At 43.4% G+C, this 21,486-nt stretch overlaps 1 protein-coding gene across 2 annotated transcripts in view; it reads left to right on the top strand.

The window, feature by feature from the left end:
• The first annotated feature begins 584 nt into the window (after positions 1–584).
• TNPO3 (transportin 3) overlaps positions 585–21,486 on the top strand; it is a 37,122-nt gene continuing 16,220 nt past the window's right edge. For both annotated transcript variants that reach the window (XM_075857557.1, XM_075857556.1), the window contains exons 1-8: positions 585–995; positions 3,907–4,107; positions 9,037–9,110; positions 9,192–9,348; positions 10,685–10,828; positions 11,541–11,716; positions 15,490–15,628; positions 20,421–20,567. In XM_075857557.1, coding sequence (XP_075713672.1) covers positions 882–995; positions 3,907–4,107; positions 9,037–9,110; positions 9,192–9,348; positions 10,685–10,828; positions 11,541–11,716; positions 15,490–15,628; positions 20,421–20,567 — 1,152 coding nt within the window. In that variant the 5' untranslated portion in view covers positions 585–881. The remainder of the gene's footprint in view (positions 996–3,906; positions 4,108–9,036; positions 9,111–9,191; positions 9,349–10,684; positions 10,829–11,540; positions 11,717–15,489; positions 15,629–20,420; positions 20,568–21,486) is intronic.

Genomic DNA, 21,486 nt, shown 5'->3' with positions numbered 1-21,486 from the left:
TTTGATAAAGTTTTTGGTGTCGTTTCTTGAGCCAAAGCCAGAAGTGGATCTGAAAGGAATGAAAGGTATAAAGAAAAGACTGATGGATCGCCTTTCTTTTGTGTTCACTCCTGTGTTTAGCTAAAAAAAAAAAAAAAACTGTACGTGATCCTGGCCTACTACAGATGCTAAAATCCAATCCAGCCTTACTGTTACTGGAGTTCATATAGGGGTTGAACCACAGCCAAGGAAAGGTGGTGCCCATTGCAAGCAGGGAGCAGAATTTTTAATAAAAATACATGAGGAAGTTGACTTTGAATAATATTGCATTGATAAATCTGTAAGTCAATGAAGGATGTTTGGGGAAGTTGTCTTCCCATCTGGGACACCTGGAAAGAAACATCCCCCCAAACACCGCATAGTGTACCCATTACACGGACCGTCCAATAAGTACATGAGGATGCCCTCGTACAACTACGGATACGAGCAGTGCTGAGTGATTCGGGCTCGGCTATCAGTTACTTCTCCCATTCACAATGGGCAACACTTGCTTCCGCTTTCTTAGTTCCGTACAACTGGGGGGCGCAGATGACAGGCGGACTTACAGGAAGTGGCTGGTGACGTACGTCCTGCCCGGGAAGCAGCCGCCTTCCTGAGGTGCTGGAGAGGTGGGGAGGCTGCGTGTGACGGGTGAGGATCCCCCGCTGGTGCTTTTTAGAACACTGTTCGGCTCTTACTCCCTGCCATCTCCGGGGAGAGGAGGCGGAACGTTACTGTGCTGTGAAGGAGTTGCCGGTCGGACACGTTGCTGGTGCACAATCACAGTTCCGGCCGAGGAAGAGGATGAGTCCTGGGGAGCGGCGGCTGTAAGACACTACGAGATAGAGCGTCCACGCTGAGATATGGAGAAGCCGGGCCTGCAGACCGTCTATCAGGCCGTGCAGGCGCTCTACCACGACCCGGACCCGAGCGGAAAAGAGAGGGCATCGCTATGGCTAGGAGAACTGCAGAGATCGGTGAGAGGCCTCATGTACTATTCCTTGGGGACACGGTGTTAGAGAAGCTATTGGGGCTTCCCTGTCCTACCCCCTCACAGAGCCCGCACAGTGGAGGTTCAGAGAGGCTAGAATGCCGGCCTTGCCATAAATTATGGAGTAGTTTCGCCTGGCACAGAGGGCACTGTAGTGTAGCAGATAGGCAGCCTGGTATAGCAGATTATAAATGCGGGGTGATGGATCAGACTGCCACTAGTTATAGGGCATGTCCCCTAAAATCAGAACATTAGTAGTAAATGATAGCCACTGAGTTGTCCTGTACTTTCAGGGTGTTAAGAATGCTATACCTTTTAGTTATGCAGGTCTCCCAGAATGACAACCAATATGATCATCACTGCAGCTCTCACAGGGTTTGTCACCCAACTTTCCCTGACTCCTGAATGGCAAACCTGTCTGGGTATGGTGGTGATTAGTGGGGTGTATGATTTCCAGGTCCCCCAAGGGAAACACATCATCCCCTGTGACCACTGACCAGTGGGAATACAGTACCAGAAGAGTTTGTCATCAGGACTAAGAATAAATGGGATTTATGTTGTGATCTAAGACGTAAGGTGGACACCGGTCGTACTGACGTAACCACCGTCCTAAAGTGACTGAACAGCTTTATTCAGTCCTGATGTCTTTCTCTGGAGGATTTTATTAGCATGTAAAATCTGCCAGCACTTCCCTGGCAGTAGTCATGGCAATGGATGTAACCGTGGCTTTTAGACTACTGCTTCCCTCCAGCAGCAATAAGGGGTCAGCAGTAGTCTGAGATTCCTTCCACTGCTCGTCAGCAGAGTCTAAAAGGGGGTACGGGTGACATCACTCATCAGTGGCTGCCCGCTTTATTCTAATGTGGGAGGAGGACATGGAGGCTAGGTGAGTGTTTTTTATATATATATATATATATATATATATATATATTACTTTTTTTTCTTTTACATATCCGCCAATGATCAATTTATGTTATTGGTGGTCTCCGTGTCTAGCCAGTGAGGAGACTGGACAGTCGCTTTAAAGGAGGTGTCTGCTTACCTGTCCTAGCACAGGTAGTGATGGTGACCGGGAGCTTATTGAGAAGACTCCAACTGTCTGCTTCTTTATAAAGCAGCATCCCCATTACTGACAACAGTAATCTTATATATCGCCAACATATTCCACAGCGCTTTACAATCGGGGAAGAAAAAAAACAAATAAAATGAATAATCACAATTGAACAAGCAATGAATGAAAAGGAGAGATCTTACAATGTAAATGGAATGGGAGGACTGACACGAGGAGCTATTTTATCCAGGGGACCATCCACTTGTGTTGTCAGGGGACATATAAATGCAGCGGCCACTGGGGTGGAATGTGCGGTGACTAACACATCTTTCCCCGTTGATATCATTCTGACATTAGGCATGAAGGTCTGGTAGGTAGGGGGCCCACCACTAGGATCGCCACAGATCGAGAGAAAGAGGGTCCCGTGTTCCCTGTTGTACTTTAGAATCTGGCTACAAAAGTAGCGTTCTGCTCCACTTTTTAAACCGTTTATTTGAAAAGGAAGATTTATTACAGGGTTAGGGCTTATTCAGACGAACGGGATATACGTCCGTGCAACGCGTGTGATTTTCACGCGCGTCGCTCGGAGCTATATTAGTTTATGGGGCCCTGCAGACAGTTGCGTGATTTTAACGCAGCGTGGGTCCGCTGCGAAAAACTCACGCCATGTCCGTTCTTTGCGCGTATTTCGCGCATCACGCACGCATTGAAGTAAACGGGTCTGTGAAAATCACGCGCACCACACGGAAGTACTTCCGTGGGACGCGCGTGTTTCACGCAACAGCAGTGAAAAGGATGAATGAAAACAGAAAAGCACCACGTGCTTTTCTGTTTACAAACATCCAAACGGAGTGTCATAATGATGGCGGCTGCGCGAAAATCACGCAGCCACGCATCATACGGGGCTGACACGCGCAGCTGTCAAGTGGCTTTTGCGCGCGCAAAACGCACACGCTCGTGTGAATCCGGCCTTACAGTAATTCCCTGTTTGATAAGGCCTCATGCACACGAAAGTTTTCGCATTCCGCAATTCATCTGCAAAACTATGGATGAATTGCGAACCCATTCACTTCTATGGGCCCATGCACACGACTGTGGTGTCCTCGGTCCATGCATTGGCCATGCGCCTGGACCACAAAAAAATAGTACAAGTCATTTTACGGGCCACATTTGCGGCCCGTGCTGTGTGCATGGTCCGTGAGTTGCGAACGGCCCACGGATGACACTCCGCGGCTGTCTGTGCCGTAATCGCGGTCCGTGCACATGGCTACGGTTGTGTGCATGAGGCCTTGGGCTGCATTTAAAGATAGGAAAGGAAACCCAGCATGGGTGAGATGGGAAACATAGGTGAGATATAGTCACTGGAACTTACAGGCCCAAAGCCTGAGGCTGCATTACAGGAAGACTGAAGACAAAATATCCTTTTCTGATTTCTTCCAGTTGCAGTGTTCACAAATCACCACCTACATCAATGTTTAACTATAACTCCCACTATTCAAGCCATTCAGGATGTAGACTTGGGGTATGTTCACACGGCTTATTTTCGGACGTTTCTCAGGCTGTAAACGGCCGAAAAATCAGAAGCAGAACGCCTCCGAACATCTGCCCATTGATTGCAATGGGAAAAACGTTGTTTTGCTCCGACGGGCCGTTTTTTTACGCGGCTAAAAACATCATACATCTGTCGTATCATTTTTTTGAATGCACCTAACCTGATATTAATATAAAGTGATGGCAATGTGGCTCAGGAGACATGATACAATTGTTTATACTGGTAGTTCAACTGTAATGACATAAAACTGATTTAAAAAGCCTTGCTTAACTTTCCCGACTGTCTACTTTACAGGTGTATGCTTGGGAGATCTCGGACCAGTTGCTGCAGATTCACCAGGATGTGGAGTCTTGCTACTTTGCAGCGCAAACCATGAAAATGAAGATTCAGACCTCTTTTTATGAACTTCCCGCAGACTCTCATGCTTCCCTGCGGGACTCCTTGTTGTCTCATATACAGAACTTGAAGGACATGTCACATGTCATTGTAACTCAGGTACAGTTGTATTCTCTTTGGGGTGAAAAAGGTTGATAAACGTCTAAATTCTGTCCGGTCTTCATTTCCGTTTTTCACAATATTTTGTCATAGGTGAGGGAATTTCTATATTGTAGTAACCAAAGGATGAATGTGGTTAGACGGGGCAGCATTACATTTCACGTCTGTTTGACACAACTGGATAAAATAATCACGCAGATAAGTTCTTGTCTCTGCTAATGCAGATTAATTTCATAGTTATTTATTGGAGAGACTTTCCACCCAAAAGTTAGGCCATGGCATCAGTACTCTGTTTCACTGGATTCTCCCCTGGAAGCAATGCTTGTAGAGTAGAAGATCTCTAAGGTTTTATTCCTGCTGATTCAGCAGTAGAATCCGCCCTGAAAACGCTGCGCTTCCCATTTTTTTCTATGTGAATCAGCGCCATAGTTCACATGGTGCTGATTAAAACGAATTCAGCGGGACTGGGGAAAAAGCCTCCTGACCTATCGTGGTGCGGATTTCCTGCCACAAATTCCCATTAAAAGCAATGGGAACAGCGCCGGTTAGATTGAGCGCTAGAACAACCTGTTTTCCAGGCGGATTTTGGAGGCAGATTTTCAAAGGCAAGCAAAATCGGCAGAATGTTTTGTCTTTTTTTTTAGAAACGTAAGAAAAAACCCCCAAAAAAAGCCTCAGTGTGTACACTCCCTAATACGGCATGCAATAGAGCATTCTCACAGATTCTGTTGCGTTATTTGATTATTTTACCGTTTATTCTATTCACAATCAATATTGGAAATGGTTCCAGAAACCAAGTTCTGTGAAGTATCAGCATTTTTCTCTTCATAAATTCCTGGGAATCATTGGTGACAGTACACATTTGTCCTGTTTCTCAAAGCCGTCCTGCCTGATAACTGGGGGGGCACCTCTGCCGGCAGCAAGGCTCGGCTGCAGCACATTGATCTGCCTATATTAAATGTTTAGTTCAAGCTTTGGTAAGTTCGTCCTGTCTGTCTCCAGAATATACTGAGGAGCCTGATGTAACTGGAGCTGAGGCTGGAGGACACTGGAGCCTCCTTTGGTCATCTGTGGAGCCCAAATACTGTATCTGTAGGCCCCTGTTCACACCGTTTTTTGCAGGCAGCAACAAATCTGCTTAGAACTTTGAGGCAGCTCTTGAACTGCCTGTGCTTTTTTCCACGGTTTTCGCAGCGTGTTTCCCCCATGGCTGTTGAAGCTAATCTAAATAAAATGCAGCGAACAACACTCAAACGAGGACCGTGTGTTTTTTCTGCCTGCCATTGATTCAATGGGAGCACAGAGGCGGAAACCGCGGTAAGAAAGGACATGCTGCTTTTTTTCCCCCGTGATCGGCCAAAAGCCACCGGAAAAAAAAAAACGCATCTGCCTCCCATTGAAATCAATGGGGGGGGGGGGGGGGAGATTTCAGCCATCTTTTGGCGCTGATTCCGGCAGAGTTTCTGCATTTTAAAATCGGCGCCAAAAAAACCTCAGTCTGAACAGGGCCTAAAGTTGTTTTCTACATTTGTGTTAACCTTTATTTATTGGTTCAGGACTCCCATAACAAAACCTCACAAGCCAGCATGAAGTTACCTGGAAGCCTAGATTGAGAGGGTTTTATGAAAAGCTCAATTATTGTATAATAAACAGATCTTTAACTTTCAGATCTTTGCCAATTTAAAGATCTCTGCTTGCTTTTACGATTCTTGTTTACATCCAGAGGCTGAAATTCTATGCAGACCTAGGGTCTTGAGCACATGGTTGTATTTGAGATCTGTGTCCTACAGCATTGCTCCTTGGGGAGAATACAGTACCTCACTAAAGCATTATACGGTGCCACTGATGGTGCCTACGGGTCCTTAATAAAGAACCGTAAGCACCCCATGTGCTGCTGTATGGCATAGCCACGTGGATGAGACCTTCTACTCCTCAGAGCTTATGGTTTGCTAGGATATACTATAATATACTATCTTTGCGCTTAATACAGCAGCAGAAAACAACCATTTTCCGGTCCCGAGAGTTTGCTATGGTCTATCATGCAGCGGTTTGGACTGTTTAGCTCACAGAGAATTGCCTGCACTGCGTACATTGTGACAAACCCTCCAGTGTGAGAAGTATTGGGTCTGTACAGGTTTTCAGCTTTACTGTCTGCAAGCAGGGAATGGCAAGGATTTCTGGAAAGTAGCAAAGCTTTCTAAACTTATTGTGGGGTTTCTTGCCTGTTTGTCTCGTAGTTTATACTCCACACACATTTTTTTTTATAACTATTGAAGCACTTGTTATACTCTATATTGTCTGAACAGTGTCATCATCTCTTCATTTCTGGTTATCGCCTTTTTAAGGGGTTTTCAATAAGCTATGCCTTTTTAAAAGTTTAATTGGTGGGAATGCAACTGCTGGGACCTCCCCTGGTCCTAGTCCCTGTCTTTGGTGGAAATATTGCTGGGAATTGCAGAAATTCTTCCCATTAAAATGAATGAGAGAGATGGAAGCAGTCAAACGCTCGCTTGTAAGTACATTGCTTATTATGTGGGCACCCTTTAGGCTGGTTTCACACATCGCATATTTGATGCAGATTTTTGAGCCAAAGCCGGAAGTGGTTTTGAAAGGAATGGGAAATATAAAGGAAAAACTTACTTTTCCTTCCTACTGGATTCACTCCTGGCTTTGGCTCAAAAATCTGCACCAAAAACCCGAGGTGTGAATCCTGCTTTATAACTATAAGGCGAAGCTGTTTTCAGCCACACCCATTGTTAAAAGGTGCATGAAAGCCGTAAGGCGAGGGTTACACCTAGACTTTTCGCAGCGCTCCTGATTACTCATTGGACTTCATCTGGAGCTCAGTAGTTAGAATTACGTTGAGTTTCATGCAATCTTGTGAACTGTAGCTGTCACAAAAAAAAACAATCTGTAGCACTGCAAAAAGTCTCCGGTGTCGCCCTGGCCTAAGGCTGGGGCTAAACATAGACTTTTTTTGTAGTGAGCGATAAAATGTTGCCCATAGGAATGCATTAGGCTAGAGCTATTGGGCTACATGCACACGTTTGGTATTTTGCACCAAAACCGAAGCAATATGCAGGAAATTCACAGGTATAAAGCACACCTAATAGTGTTGCTTTCGGTGCAGTTTTTACGTTTTGATGCGTTTTGCGTTAGGTTTTCATGCTGCGTGTTTTGGTGCGGTTTTCCTCCGCACTAGGCAAATACAATTCGCAAACGGAAACGCAATATAAATTGACATGCTGCAGATTTTAAAATCTGCTCCGTAGGTCAATTTACGTGCGGAAAAATACCTATGTACAGAGAGTCTTATCTTACAAAAAAAAAAAGTCTAGGTCTAGCCGTACATGCTGTGTGCCAGAATTGTTATGTGTTTTAGACACATTTTGGGCCTCACTAGACAATTTTTTTGTCTAGAAAAGGGGAGTGGCTAAGTTAAAAATGCGCCAAATTTAATGAAGACCTACGCCACAATTTTGAGGTGTCGAACATGTCTATCAAATCAATCACACAGCGTGCAAAGCTATGAAAAATTTGGCACATCTTCTGCTTGTCTCTAGGTTTATCCTGTCTTTATTTTAGAGAATAATAACTAATCTGCCCTAGTGGGTTTTACAGAAAAGCTCTGTGACTTTGTGTGGCATAGAATGCCACCATACTGACCGTCAGTCCATGAAATGTCAGCTAGAGCTGCCCCAGGCATCTACAAGTGCTGTTATTGTGAAGCAGGAATACCTAAGAACAACTTAGCCCTGGATTACATTAGTTCAGAATGGGTCAATTGCCTGTCCTCTGTTGGAACATTCATGATGAAGTAACATCTTCAATATTGTCAGCACAAAAACTGTTGTCGGGAGCTTCATTGATTGGGTTTCCATGGCACAATGCCAGTCATCGTCCGGGGTAAGACAATGAGTTATGATGCAACCGCAGTGGAAAAGTGAAGCCGTTTTCCTTGGCAAACAGTGACGTTGAATCTTCCATTTCCAATGGGCCATTGAAAAATAACAACTGTGGGCAACTTCTCCACTTTTCCTTTGCACTAGTTTATTAAATCTCCCCCATCACCTTTGGACATTGTAGCATTGGAGGCATGTTTTCTGGAATGAGCTCCCCATCCTGCAGTCTGAAAGATGAATCTGTTCGGCAGATTCCAGGAGACCGAGGGCAAACAATAGTCTCTCCTTCTGTGAAGAACATTATTCAACCTATCCACAGGTTGTGATAAATGTCTGATGGCTGGGACCCGCACTGATCCCTAGAACATGGGCCCTGAGCCCCAATTCCTCCTCTGCATGACCTCAGTGAGGAGGAGTTTGAATGGAGCGGTGGTTACGCATGTAGCTCCATTCAACTACGTAAACGGCCGAGTACCGCACAGTTGGGCCTACAGCCATCAGGCATTTATCACTTGTCTTGTGGATAGGTGATACATGTCCATCATGGAACATGAGATTAAGAGTATATCCCTTAATTCCAGTGAGGGGAGAATCCTAATACTATATCATGCCATGACATTCTGTAGAATTGTGCGCTTCAGTCGTTGCGGCCTGACATTGCCTTGTGTGCAAATCAAGGTCCATAAAAACATAATTTTTCATTCTCAAGCGACCTCGATGCCGTCAAACACTTTTGTGAAGAACGGCTGTGAGCCCGCCTTGTTGTACAAAATCATTAGCTGACCTCTGACTACCGCTCTGTGAGTTCATATAGTTATTCCAAAATCTAGACCTTCCCAAAAGAGTAGCATTGGGGACAGAGCACATATTAATACCCATGGTTTTGGAAAAAGAGGTACAACAAGCACACACAGTTGTTATGTTAAGTTGTCCACATGACGTTCCCAATAATGCTCAAAGGTGTGCTGAAAATGTGCCGATTTTATTGAAAATAAATTTGAGACTGTTTGTTTTTTTGTCTTTTTAGCTGGCTTTAGCAATAGCAGATCTTGCCCTGCAGATGGCTTCTTGGAAAGGCTGTGTGCAAACACTTGTAGAAACGTAAGTACTTGCTTGCAGCCTCCCCCTTGTCAGTCTTGCATAATGTAGACTTGTTCCTTACTAAGCTGTTTCTTTCTGCAGGTATAGTAATGATGTCTCATCATTACCCTTCCTCTTGGAGATCCTCATTGTGCTGCCTGAGGAGGTGCATAGCCGATCCCTGCGTATCGGTGCTAACCGGCGTTCTGAGATCATTGAGGACTTGGCGTATTACTCCAGCACTGTGGTTTCCCTTCTGGTATGAACACTCCTCGAGCTCTGATTTGTATTTTACATTACCAGTCTATTCTCTTTATTTGACCATATTTTTTCTTTGTGTAAAAACAAAGTCAGCGCTTCCAATACTTTTTGGGAAAGTTCTTTAAAACGTTTCCATTTCAAGCATCCAATCTCATTTTTTGGGGCTGAATACGGTCACGTGAATAAAGCTTTTAGGTCTCATTCACACTTGCGTATTTTGTATCCGGAGAAGAGAAGTAGTATAATGGAAAGATTTGTAACTTGTTTTGTACCCGCTTCTGGTTTTGGCTTACAAGTACTGAAGCCAAAATACTGACCAAACTACTTGAGTGTGAGGCTATGTTCACACGGAGTATTTTGGGGGAGGAATATCTGCCTCAAAGCTCCAAACGGAATTTTGAGGCAGATATTCCTCCCCCAAAATACTCCGTGTGAATAGCAATTATCGCGCCGTTTTTCGCCCGCGGCCATTGAGCGCCGCGGGCATAAAACACGCTTTCTCCTGCCTCCCATTGAAGTCAATGGGAGGTCGGACGCGGAAGCGCCCGAAGATAGGGCATGTCGCTTTTTCCCGCGAGGCAGTTTTACTGCTCGCGGGAAAAAGACGCCGACGCCTCCCATTGAAATCAATGGGAGGCGTTCTCGGGCCGTTTCTGCCGAGTTTTGCGACGCGGTTTCCGCGTCAAAAAACTCGGCAAAAGACCCCGTGTGAACATAGCCTGAATGTGGCCTTATTGTGTGTGATTGTGTTGCATGTTAGGCTTGTAAAATACCAGCGAATACTAATGTATGTAGGTAAAATACTCTCCAGCCCATGTAATGTACATTCATTTGGTGTTGGAGGTGTTTTGCTGCTGGTGGCCCTGGTTTTCTAATGTGGGTTGCAGTTTGATAGGCTTCGGTCTAGGCCAGTGGTTTGCAATCTGTGGCTTTCCAGGTGTTGGGAAACTACAACTCTCATGCAGCGCAATGTATCACAGCTACTTAAACGCGGCAAAACAGAGGTTTAAATATCACCTATTCCAGTTATGTATGATTGCCGTGGTACTTTGGCTGCAATGATTGGGGTTCTCCACTAAATTTCAAGCAACATAGGGAATGTTATGTATTTTTATTGTGTTTAAGAATCTGGAGTTTACATTACTTTTCCTTTTTCTTTACTATTAATTATTTAAAATATTATTTGTTACTTTTTTAAGTCACTCCGAATTTGTCTCAATATATTAATAGCACCACTTATAAACTTTGGTCATTATTTTTTTTGATAAATGTTCTGCAATTTCGACTTAAATACTAGAAGTGCGTGATGTTTATATTCTCGCTCTACTCTTTAGATGAACTGCGTAGAGAAATCTGTTGGCAACGAGAAAATGCTGATAAAAACATTTAAATGTTTGGGCAGCTGGTTTAATTTGGGAGTCCTAGACAGCAACTTCATGGCAAACAATCGACTCTTGCTGCTCCTCTTCCAGGTCCTGGTAAGCGATGTCACAAGCCTATTCCTATTCACTGTTCTCTTAATATAAACCTGGTGTCTATACGAACGCTTGTTCCCGATTCTTGCACTGTATAAACAGGAATGAGCAAACGCTCGTTCATCGGCTGACTGCGTCTTTTATGCAGCCAAAAAAATGGTCGCTAGTCAGCGTCACATCTGTCTGTGTAAACATGGTGATGTGCTGCCGACATGATGCAGATGTATGAGGACGAACGCTTGTAGTAACTATCATTGTCCCCATAATAAAGATCATTTGAAAGGAGCAAAAAATGTGCCAATGGACAATCTGTATTGACGAACAGCGCTTGTTTTATAGGCACTTCTGTAAAACGACCTTTCTTGTACGGACTCGACTGTTATCTAGACTAGACTTTAGATCGCTGAAGGCCGGCTATGCTTGTTTCACAGTGCTTTTGTCTTGTGATGTTATGGGACTTTTACAGTAGTCCATAGAATATTGTGTTGCTTCACTCTGCATCGGTGACCTGTCAAGTTGTACGCGTCACAACTCTTTCACTGCGACAAAATGGCATCAGTGTTGCAAATCTGTGACCTAAAAGAGCAATGATGAGCTGCACTTGTAAGCCAGTATTGTGAATGTTACTTTAACATCTTATCGTTATTTTTTTTAATTTATTTTTTTTAATTGTAGCTTATGTTTATGACCAAATGAGATGTTTTTGTTTTTGCAGCAACAGGACCAGACCCCTTCCAATCTGCATGAAGCTGCTTCTGACTGTGTCTGTTCTGCCCTCTACGCTATTGAAAATCTTGACACCCACCTGAACCTGGGAAGACAGCTCTTCCAGGGAGTGCTCACACTTGAACCAGCTTACCATATGGCAGTGGCTCGAGAGGACATGGACAAGTAAGTTACAGGAATACATTAAAGTGTCCCTCCAGTTCTCAATGGAAAATCATGCTGCAGGGCTAGCTCTACGCTCTAACTAGCAATATAGATGACTAGTATATTCCTTCTGGGCTCCAGACATCTGTGCTGCACACCAATAACTGACTGAGGAGCCCTGTCCTATGCCTCCATACCTAGCTGCAAACCCCCTATGGATTACAATAGTTGTCCCTTGGCCTTTCCATCGAGACATTGTTTGGGTGCAAATTACCAGCCACAACTGTGGGAAATACCCCCTTGCTGAACATGACGAGAACAGAGTCTAAAAGCGTTAATAAATGTGCCGCAGGGCATGTGCGCCAGGATTGTGGTGCATTATGAATAGTGTCTCTATATACAACTGCCATTATTCAATCCACTTATAACGTAGAGGCTCGGATCCACGCAGTGTAGTTATCAAAACGAATAAAAAGGTGAGGAATTGCTAGCTTCTTTTATTTCCAAGAGGCCCTTAAAATGAAAGCAATGACCAGATTGGTTACTTGTTTTTATTTTATTTTTCCAATAATGAGCTCTACAATTTGGTTGCTATGGGCAACATCTCCCCTAGTTTAATATTGCATCTACCCAATGTCTTCAGTCCTATATAATGCACCCATATTGGTTGTCGCCTATGATCTAGCTTCCCAGAAACGGTTTGTCATCATGTGCAATCACTAACAATGACTTTACTAAAATCCAATTTAAAGGTGAAAACCAGAAGGGCTGTTGGCACTTTTTGCAAAAATGCAAGAGCGACATAACAAAGACACCAATATCTCTAAGTAAATTAAACATAAGTGTTGAAGGGGAATTCCCACCGTAGACATATGATCTAGCCATGGGATATGCTTTAAGTGCATATCCCGCTCTGAGACCTGCACCTGTCTCCATAATGGGGGTCACCCAACCCTGTCTAGTCTGATGAGCCCACTACCACATCCAGACACAGAATTAATGGAGAGGTGGCCACGCCTGTGTGCCTCCTGTGGATATGCCGTAAATGTCTAGGGTGGAAATGGAGAATTTTGTTTATGTGGAACTTTCCATTAGAATTTTGTGCACATTCACTGTATCTTATTACACATCGTAAGACAGTACTGGGGAAGGTCCAGACTCTGGGACCCCTAGCTAGAACTATTGGGCTGTGGGGCACTATTCTTTCAGCTCCCATGGTCTTCATTTGGAAAAGATGTTGTCCGTCCATCATAGTCTATGGCCTAACCGTCTCTCCCGAGTCTGAAGGCTGAATATATTCTGTATGTTCGTAGCTCTATACAAACATCCCATATGTATATCATGTACCCTTTTTACGCAGTCCTTTATTTACCCGATCTTTCTTTTTTTTTTTTTTTTTTTTTTTATTCAAACCAAGGTAACAAAATATAATGGACACTAAAGTTGGCCATAGACATTAGATTAGTTGTCTAAACCTGCTGATTTGAGCAGGATTGTTCAACACTCTGATGTGGTGGGGGGCAAGCTGACGCTCCCCCCTAGAGATAAGCCGCTGTGGACATTGGAGACCATCACCCACATTGAATTAGCAGCAGCATCGAGCAATAATGTTTATGAGCGCGTTTACATAGAATGACTTGTTCAATTATTCTAATGCTGCATTGTACATAGGTTGGAATACATGTTACTATAGCTGCTGTTGTTGGTTTTTTTCTATATGATACAAGCTGTGTATTAGTTGAGCTACAAATCTACTGCTGCAGCAAGCGCCAGTGTTGGTGCTATTGTTCCGTCTAAAATTTGAGATTTAGCCTTTTTAGTTTCATTTAGTCCTTTATGCAAACTAAATCTAATGCATGAAATGATAACCCTGAGAGATCTGTTTGATTCAGTGTTGTCTGCCAGCTGACTCAGGATTTCCTTAAGCCCCGTTCATTTGTGTCATTCCATATTATACTGGCTGATGGCGTTGGACCTCCGTCATCCTATTTTAGTATGCCAGTGAGAAAAGACCTCCTCTAATCTTTTGTGGTGCTCAGCAATTTAATGTAGTCAGAAAACAGGAACAAGTGTATGCCTAGATTGGCGTGAAAGGAACGTCCACTCTATAACAGTCCACAGGAATTATACACATGCACCACCCTTTATTCTTGTATCTCAGCGCACATTTGAGGTCACTCAGCAAGGCTGATGACTATAATAATACGAGCTATTACGTAGAGATGGCAGTTGCCTATAAATGATGATCTTTGTCTATTTGATTTGTATTCTGTCAGCTATGACAAGAGCGTGCTGCGTGTTACAACACCCGTGTACTGTGTGTTGCTTGTCAAGTGCATGCCATGTGCGACTTCTCCGCTGCCACCACCTTCTTACTTGCCCTGGCTGGAGGGTCTGCTCACCTCATGGAACCTTAGATGTGCACAGCTGACCTCAGACACAGGCCACATGATCCTCCCAGAGCACATTAATCATTTAGGAATGCAGCTTCTATTCAGGCCGGGTTATATTACTGGAACCAGGGTTCAAAAGATAACGTGGCGTTTGGGTTCAAATTAGAACCAGCTTTTCTGAATGTCATTGCGGTTCTCACAACAAAGAAGCTCCGTGACTCGGTAATGTGGCTGCGTGTCAGATATTTAAGATCTCCAACCTGTCGCTCTGAGCACCGCTGTCCCTTTCTCAGGAACGGTTTACAGACCCCTCCGACATTATCCTCTGACCTGTATCCCCATCTATATCACGTTTTTGGCCTAGGCTTAACTTCTAAGTCGGGAGTTTTTCGTGGATTATATGTTTAAACGTAGGCTCTGAGGGTTGCCTGACAGTGGCATCCGTTACGACTATTCTAGAATCGGTTTAATGTATACTTCATGAACTCCCATGACCTTTTCATGACTTATCCGTTAAACAGATTCCATAGTAGTCAATGGGTGACAGATGCTACTTTTAGGCCTCTGTCACTGGCATCAGTCACCCATAGACTATTATGGCATTGGTTTAACATACGTTTTATGAAAAGCCAATGACCTATAGGTTTAACGGATGCCTGGGACATATGCCATATAGTATCATGTCGCCTATAGGCTCCCATATTAAAAAACGTATACCACATGGTATACTTTTTTTTTTGCGGTCTCCCGTTATATGGAACAGCAAAGTCTACTACGCTAATCCGTGCCACAAAAAAAAAAAGGTATGTTAGCCCGACTGAGGCCGAAAGGACACAGTTTGGCTAATGGAGCCCTATGAACACGTTTGCCATTTACTTTGGGAGCTTTTACAGCATACACACGAAACATACATGACAAATGTAATGTGAACAGGGCCTTAAGGCCTTTTTACACCGGCCAATTATCGGGCAAACGATTGTTCATATAACGCTCATTGTCGTTAAGTGCCCTGCATAGAGAGGGCAGCAATCGGCAGATGAATTAGCAAACGCTCGTTCATCTGCTGATCGTATCGTTCTAAAAAACTGAAATATTAACGTTGTCGGCAGCACATCTCCCTGAGGGGGGCGTGCAGTCGACATGATGATCATGTATGGAGACGAGCGATCGGAGTAACGAGCGCTCCTCCCCATACTAGCTACTTGTGACAGGAGCAAACGATCGACGAGCTGTCTCCTTGATCGGCGCTCATTGAACCGGCCAAAATTGGCTGGTATAATAGGGCCTTTACAGTGACTAAAAGTGCAGATTCTCCTTGTAAGTGTTTACTCTTTCTGTGAAGCCTCGGCTTGCATATATTGGGAGATTTACATTTGTTAATTCTTCTTTCTTACGTTTCAGGGTGTTGAATTATTGCAGGATGTTTACAGAACTGTGTGAAACCTTTCTAGAGAAGATTGTTTCTACTCCAGGACATGAGCTAGGAGACCTACGAACGCTGGACCTTCTACTTATTTGTGCTGGTCACCCACAATATGAGGTAGTGTGAGTTGTGTTTATAAACGTTAATAGTCTTATTTTTAAAATTCTGCAAAATTTACGCGCTTAGACACCACCAAATACAGTGAAATGCCTTTTCGATTGGATTCACACTAACTCGCGTTTTGTTTGGGGTTTTTTGCCCAAAAAATAAAGCTGGCCCGGCCTGAATGCCGAAATCTCGTCTGAGATCGCGTGCATGTGCCCGTCATGTATTGTCCGACACCCTTCCCTGCTCCGTCCCGGCTCTCAAATCTAGTTACTGCACATGCTTCTATAGTGTCTTACTGTGCGCACACACCAGAACAGGACATTGATACGCATGCACAGGATTTCTTGAGTGCTGTGTGGAGGCGAGGAGCTGTCAATCAAAAGTAAGGAGGTGGGGTTTATTCAGAAAGGCTTGAGGAATGAAGATATGACTTTTCAAACGATGATATGACTTTTATGCTCATTAGTATACAGCGCTGGAACACAGAAACACGGAATACTAAAGCTACAGAGCCGACTAAGAAGACAATTATAGGTTATATAAAAATGAATTTTCACCCACTACCAGCAGGCATTGCTGGTTTAATAGATGAAATGCTGGTGACAGGTTCCCTTTAAGGACACAGACAATTTTGGCCTTGAGGAGAGAACAATTTTTTTTAAATATTTCCCTCTTTGCATCCTGACGCTCGTAACTTTTTTTATTTTTTGTACGACGTAGTTGTATGAGATTTTTTATTTTTTTTTGCAGGACGAGTTGTACTTTATGTAGGTACCATTTTTTGGTACAAATACATTATCGTTTAATTTTATTTACATTTTTATTTTGGCGAAAATGCAGAAAAAAAAGTAGTTCCGCTGCAATATTTTTTTTTCACACCATTCACCGATCGTCATAAATAATGTTATATATTTGTTACGGTCGTGGCGATATCAAATATGTCCATTTCATGTTTTGGGGCTTATATTTTAAAAAGTTTATTGTAAAAAAAATGTGTAATTTTTTTATTTAACATTATTTTTTTTAACTTTAACTTTTTTTTTTTTAATCCCATAAAGGGATTTTTGATTTAGATTTTTTTAACTGTAATGTACTGGCATACATATGCCAGTACATTAGCCTGTGTACTGATTGTATGCCCTAACAACAGGAAATATGTTCAGACAGCCCTGGGTTCCTTCAATGGACCCTGGGCTGTCTGGCCATACAAGTTATCGGCTTTGATCGCGTCACAGGGATTTTCTGTGACATGATCAGTTCCCCCTCCTCTTATTTACTTTGAACGCCGCAGAGAGAGGATGATTCTCTTCTCTTCGCCATTAGAGCGGGGCTGCGGCTGTGCATTACAGCCGTTGCCCCGATGGCGCGCGAACACGGCTGTCACACAGGAAGAGAATGCTCGTCCTAAGGCGCTAAGTACCCGCCGCTCAGGATGAGGATTCTCATCCTGCGTCGGCAACTAGTTAAAGCCTATAGTAAAATATGAGACTGCCTTTATACACGACCTTCTGGTTTGTACCATTTTTGGAATCGCTGGTGTTTTTATATTACCTTTCACTGGAAACACGGGATCTAGCAAAAAACTCTAAAAAACAGCTCCAAACCATTCTCTCCTCAACCAAATTTTACAGTAGGCACTATGTATTCCAGCAGGTAGTGTTTTCTGTCATCAGCCAAACCCAGCTTCTTCCATCAGACTGCCATATAGTGAAACGTGATTCATCACTCCAGAGAACACATACACTGCTTCTGAGTCTAGTGGTGGTGTGCTTCACACCACTCTAGCCAATGCTTGGCGTTACACATGGTGATCTTAACCCGTTAGTGACCGCCAATACGCCTTTTAACGGCGGCCACTTTATTCTGATGCATATGCCTTTTTACGGCACTGCATCAGGATAAAGTAAACAGAGCAGGGAGCGTCAAATCTCCCTGCTCTCAGCTGCTAGAGGCAGCTGAGGGCTGGGGGCGTCCCTGCTCTGCCGGGTGAGATCGATATTAGTATCGATCTCACCTGTTTAACCCTTCAGATGCGGTGCGCAATAGCGTGCACCGCATCTGAGTGGTTTTGGAGAGAGGGAGGGAGCTCCCTCTCTCCCCACCGACACCCGGCGACAAGATCGCCGAGTGTCTGTGTCTCTAATGGCAGCCGGGGGCCTAATAAAGGCCCCCAGGTCTGCCTGGAGCGAATGCCTGCTAGATCATGCCGGAGGCATGACCTAGCAGATGCCTGTCCGTTTTAAACGGACAGGCAGTAATACACTGCAATACAAAAGTATTTCAGTGTATTACAATAGCGATCGGAGAATCACATATTATAGTCCCCTAGTGGGACTAGTAAAAAAGTGAAAAAAATGTTTAATAAAGTTAATTTAAAGGAACAGTGTCACGACCAACTTTTTTTTTAATATGTTATGTGTTTTAGTGTGATAGATCAATAAATTTTATTAATGTATGTTGCTGTGTTGTACTTTTTACGTTTTTAATTGATTTACTTCTCTATGGGGGCTGCCATTTTTGTTTCCATTACTGTGTGTGTCGATTAACGACACACACAGACATGGAATACGGCAGCCACAGTCCCATAGGGACTGCGAACGGCTCCCGTCCCATTGACTGCCGTGTACGGCGTCTGTGTGGGAACTGCGCATGCGCCGCTCCCACACAGTCCTATTCGAAATTGGCGCCGTCCGGCGCCATTTTCCTGTGGACCGGAAGTCGCGGCCGGACAGTAATATTACTACTTCCGGTCGCGGCTTCCGGACTTGTGCACATGGAACAGCGGCAGCAAACGGAGCGGACGGGCCGGAGGGAGCCGCGGCGGCAGGAGCAGGTAAGAGATTTCAATGTATGTTCGTGTTTACTACTGTATGTAAACCTACTACGCTGTGTGTTAGCTCAAAAAATGGCGACACACAGTGTAGGAGGTTACACCGTTCAAACCCCTCGTTTATCCCGGCACTAGCCAGGATAAAGGAGGGGGGGATGCTGAGAGCTCACTAGAGCGAGAGCTTTTAACCCAATGTTGCAATGCTGCAATTTTGGGAAATAGCTCCATCTAGTGACCAAAAATGGGTAGTATTATAAATTAGAATTAATTTATAATATTTCCTGACTATTTCCTGACTCGTGAAAAAAATAAAAAAAATTTGAACAATGTTTAATCACCCACACACTAAATGTTTAATTAAAAAAAAAAAAAACATGTTTTTCGGGCAATACCATGCCTTTAAAAGAAAATGTGAAAAAAAATGAAAACCCCAGCTTTTCCCCATACATAATGCTTTACTATTAAAAAACGTAACGACCCAGACTATAAATCTATTACATTATTTAACCCGCACGGTGAATGACATAAAAAACAATGGAAAAATTGCTGTTTTCTGTGAATCCTGACTTAAAAAAAATGTGATAAAAAGAGATCAAAAAGTCGCATCTACCCCAAAATGGTACCAATAAAAACTACAAGTCTTCCCGCAAAAAAAAAGCCCTCATACGACCGCATCGGCGAAAAAATAAAAACGTTACGGCTCTTCAAATATGGAGACACAAAAACAAGTCCTTTTGAAAAAAAAGTGTTTTTACTGTGTAAGTAGTAAAACCTACAAAAACTATACAAATTTGGTATCGTTGCAATCGTAACAACCCGCTGATTAAAGTTATTGTGTTATTTATATCACACGGTAAACGCCGTTGATTTAAGACGCGAAAAAGAGTGGCGAAATTTCAGGTTTTTTTTCTATTCCCCCCCCCCCCCCCCAAAAAAAAGTTAATAAAAGTTAATCAATAAATATGTCCCCCAAAATGGTGCTATTAAAAAGTACAACTTGTCCCGCAAAAAACAAGACCTTATACAGCTATGTCGACACAAAAATAAAAAGGTTATAGCTCTTGGAATGCGACAATGGAAAAACGTAAAAAATGGCTTGGTCATTAAGGTCTAAAATAGGCTGGTCATTAAGGGGTTAAGCTTGTGTGCATTTGCACAGTCATGGAAACCCATTTGTTAAAGCTCCAGCTGCAAAGTTTTTGTACTAGAACTCTGTGGTAAGTGATGCAACAGAGGAAAGGTGATACATTGTTTTTCACGCGCCGTGCGCTTCAGCACTTGGTGGCCCCACTCTACGTTTTTGCGGACCACCGCTTTGTGTTGGGCTGTTGTTCCTCCTAGACGCTTCCACTTCACAATAATCGCGCTTACCGTCGACTGGGGCACATCTAGGAGATCAGAAATTTCACTAAATGACTTGTGCCAAAGTTCACATTGTACACGAGTGCCACGTTTAAAGTCACAGAGCTCTTCAGTAGAACTCCTACTACTTCCAGTATTTGTCTATGGAGATCGCATGGCTGTGCAGTAATGGCTTTTTTATGTGCCTATTTGCAGTGGGAGGGTTGTTTTAGCCGTGTAGCGTGTGTGTAATGAGTTTGGTTTGTGGAATACATTTTCCAGGGTATTGAAGACTTCCATTAGCTGAGTGTTCTGCATTTTACACATTAATGCACTTCCCACACCAGCCTTGCCACATCTGTAATGTCAGGCCTTTTTAAAAAGTAGTGTGATAACGTTTTCAGTGCTGGTCGGGATGAGTCTACTTGTTGCGTTTCACAGCACAGATGGGAGTTTTGTTTCCTTAGCTGACTGTCCATGGTAAGTCAGTAGTTCCATGGATCTTGAGAATGTGATAACATGAACACTGGATGGAGTTCTGCTTAATATTGCAAACCCTCTATAGTATTACGGAAGCCCCTTTTTTATATATTGCTAATTTTTCCATATTTTTTTTTTGTTGTCTTGCAGGTAGTTGAAATCTCATTTAACTTTTGGTATAGACTGGGAGAACATCTTTACAAAATAAATGATGCTGTTCTACACAGTATCTTCAAACCATACATACAGAGGCTTCTGCATGCTTTAGCACGGCACTGTCAGCTCGATCCAGATCATGTAAGTAAACTTTTTAGAAAATGTATTGTTGGCTAGAATTATCAGTTGATCTGCATAGTGGCTTGTTTCAATGTAGCAAGTCCTGTATTTACGAAGACTGAGTATTAAGCTGGCCGTAGACCAGTGGTGGCCAATCTGCCACGTTAATAGTCTCAGAGGGCCACATAATAAAACCACGAATGACTCAGAGGACAACAGAACAGGTTTTGTCAGGGGTGGAACAGTGTAGATTTGAGTACCCACAGGACCTTTTGGCAAGGCTTGCTGTTTTCATTCCCTCCATTTTTATTTTTCTGCCAATCTGCTCTTGGTTTTGCCAAAAAATAGAAATCACAAACTTCAAATATGGCAATGTAAACACGCCCTGTATATGTGTTCTGGCAGAACATGAGAAGAGCTAGTCACAGTTCCTCCGTACCAGTGCCTACGATAAGTGTCATCCGCATGAAAGGTCTTCGCCCTTTATTATTCCATGTCCTTGCAAGAAGTTACTGTGAGCAGCAGTCAGTAGCTTATCTTAGTAACCCCCTCTTGTGGCTCCTCTGTGCTATGATCGGGCACAGTGCTCACGGTAAAGACCCTCTTCTGCCTTCTCTTTATGTCCGATTAGGACAACCCCTGTCCATGTGACCTACAAGCCACAACCCGACTAATTTTTGAAGGAATTGTATCCACTGTCCTCAGGAATGCTTAGGCTAGACAATACTAAGAAAATGATATCAGGTAACCAGTAGCAAGGGCTAAACCTTTTCTTGACTTGAACTTCGTTAATTCATAGGCAGGTAATCGAGCGAATGTTATGTGTTGTAAACACCCCGTACTGGATCACAGATGTCATCAATAACCTAGAAATCTGTCTTAATACATCCATATAAAATAACATAATGAATTGTTCATATTTTATTTATTGTTTTTGCCT

The sequence above is a fragment of the Rhinoderma darwinii genome, chromosome 3 (assembly GCF_050947455.1).
Source record: "Rhinoderma darwinii isolate aRhiDar2 chromosome 3, aRhiDar2.hap1, whole genome shotgun sequence".
NCBI classification, from domain to species: Eukaryota; Metazoa; Chordata; class Amphibia; order Anura; family Rhinodermatidae; genus Rhinoderma; species Rhinoderma darwinii.
This window is presented reverse-complemented; position numbering and strand designations above follow the sequence as displayed.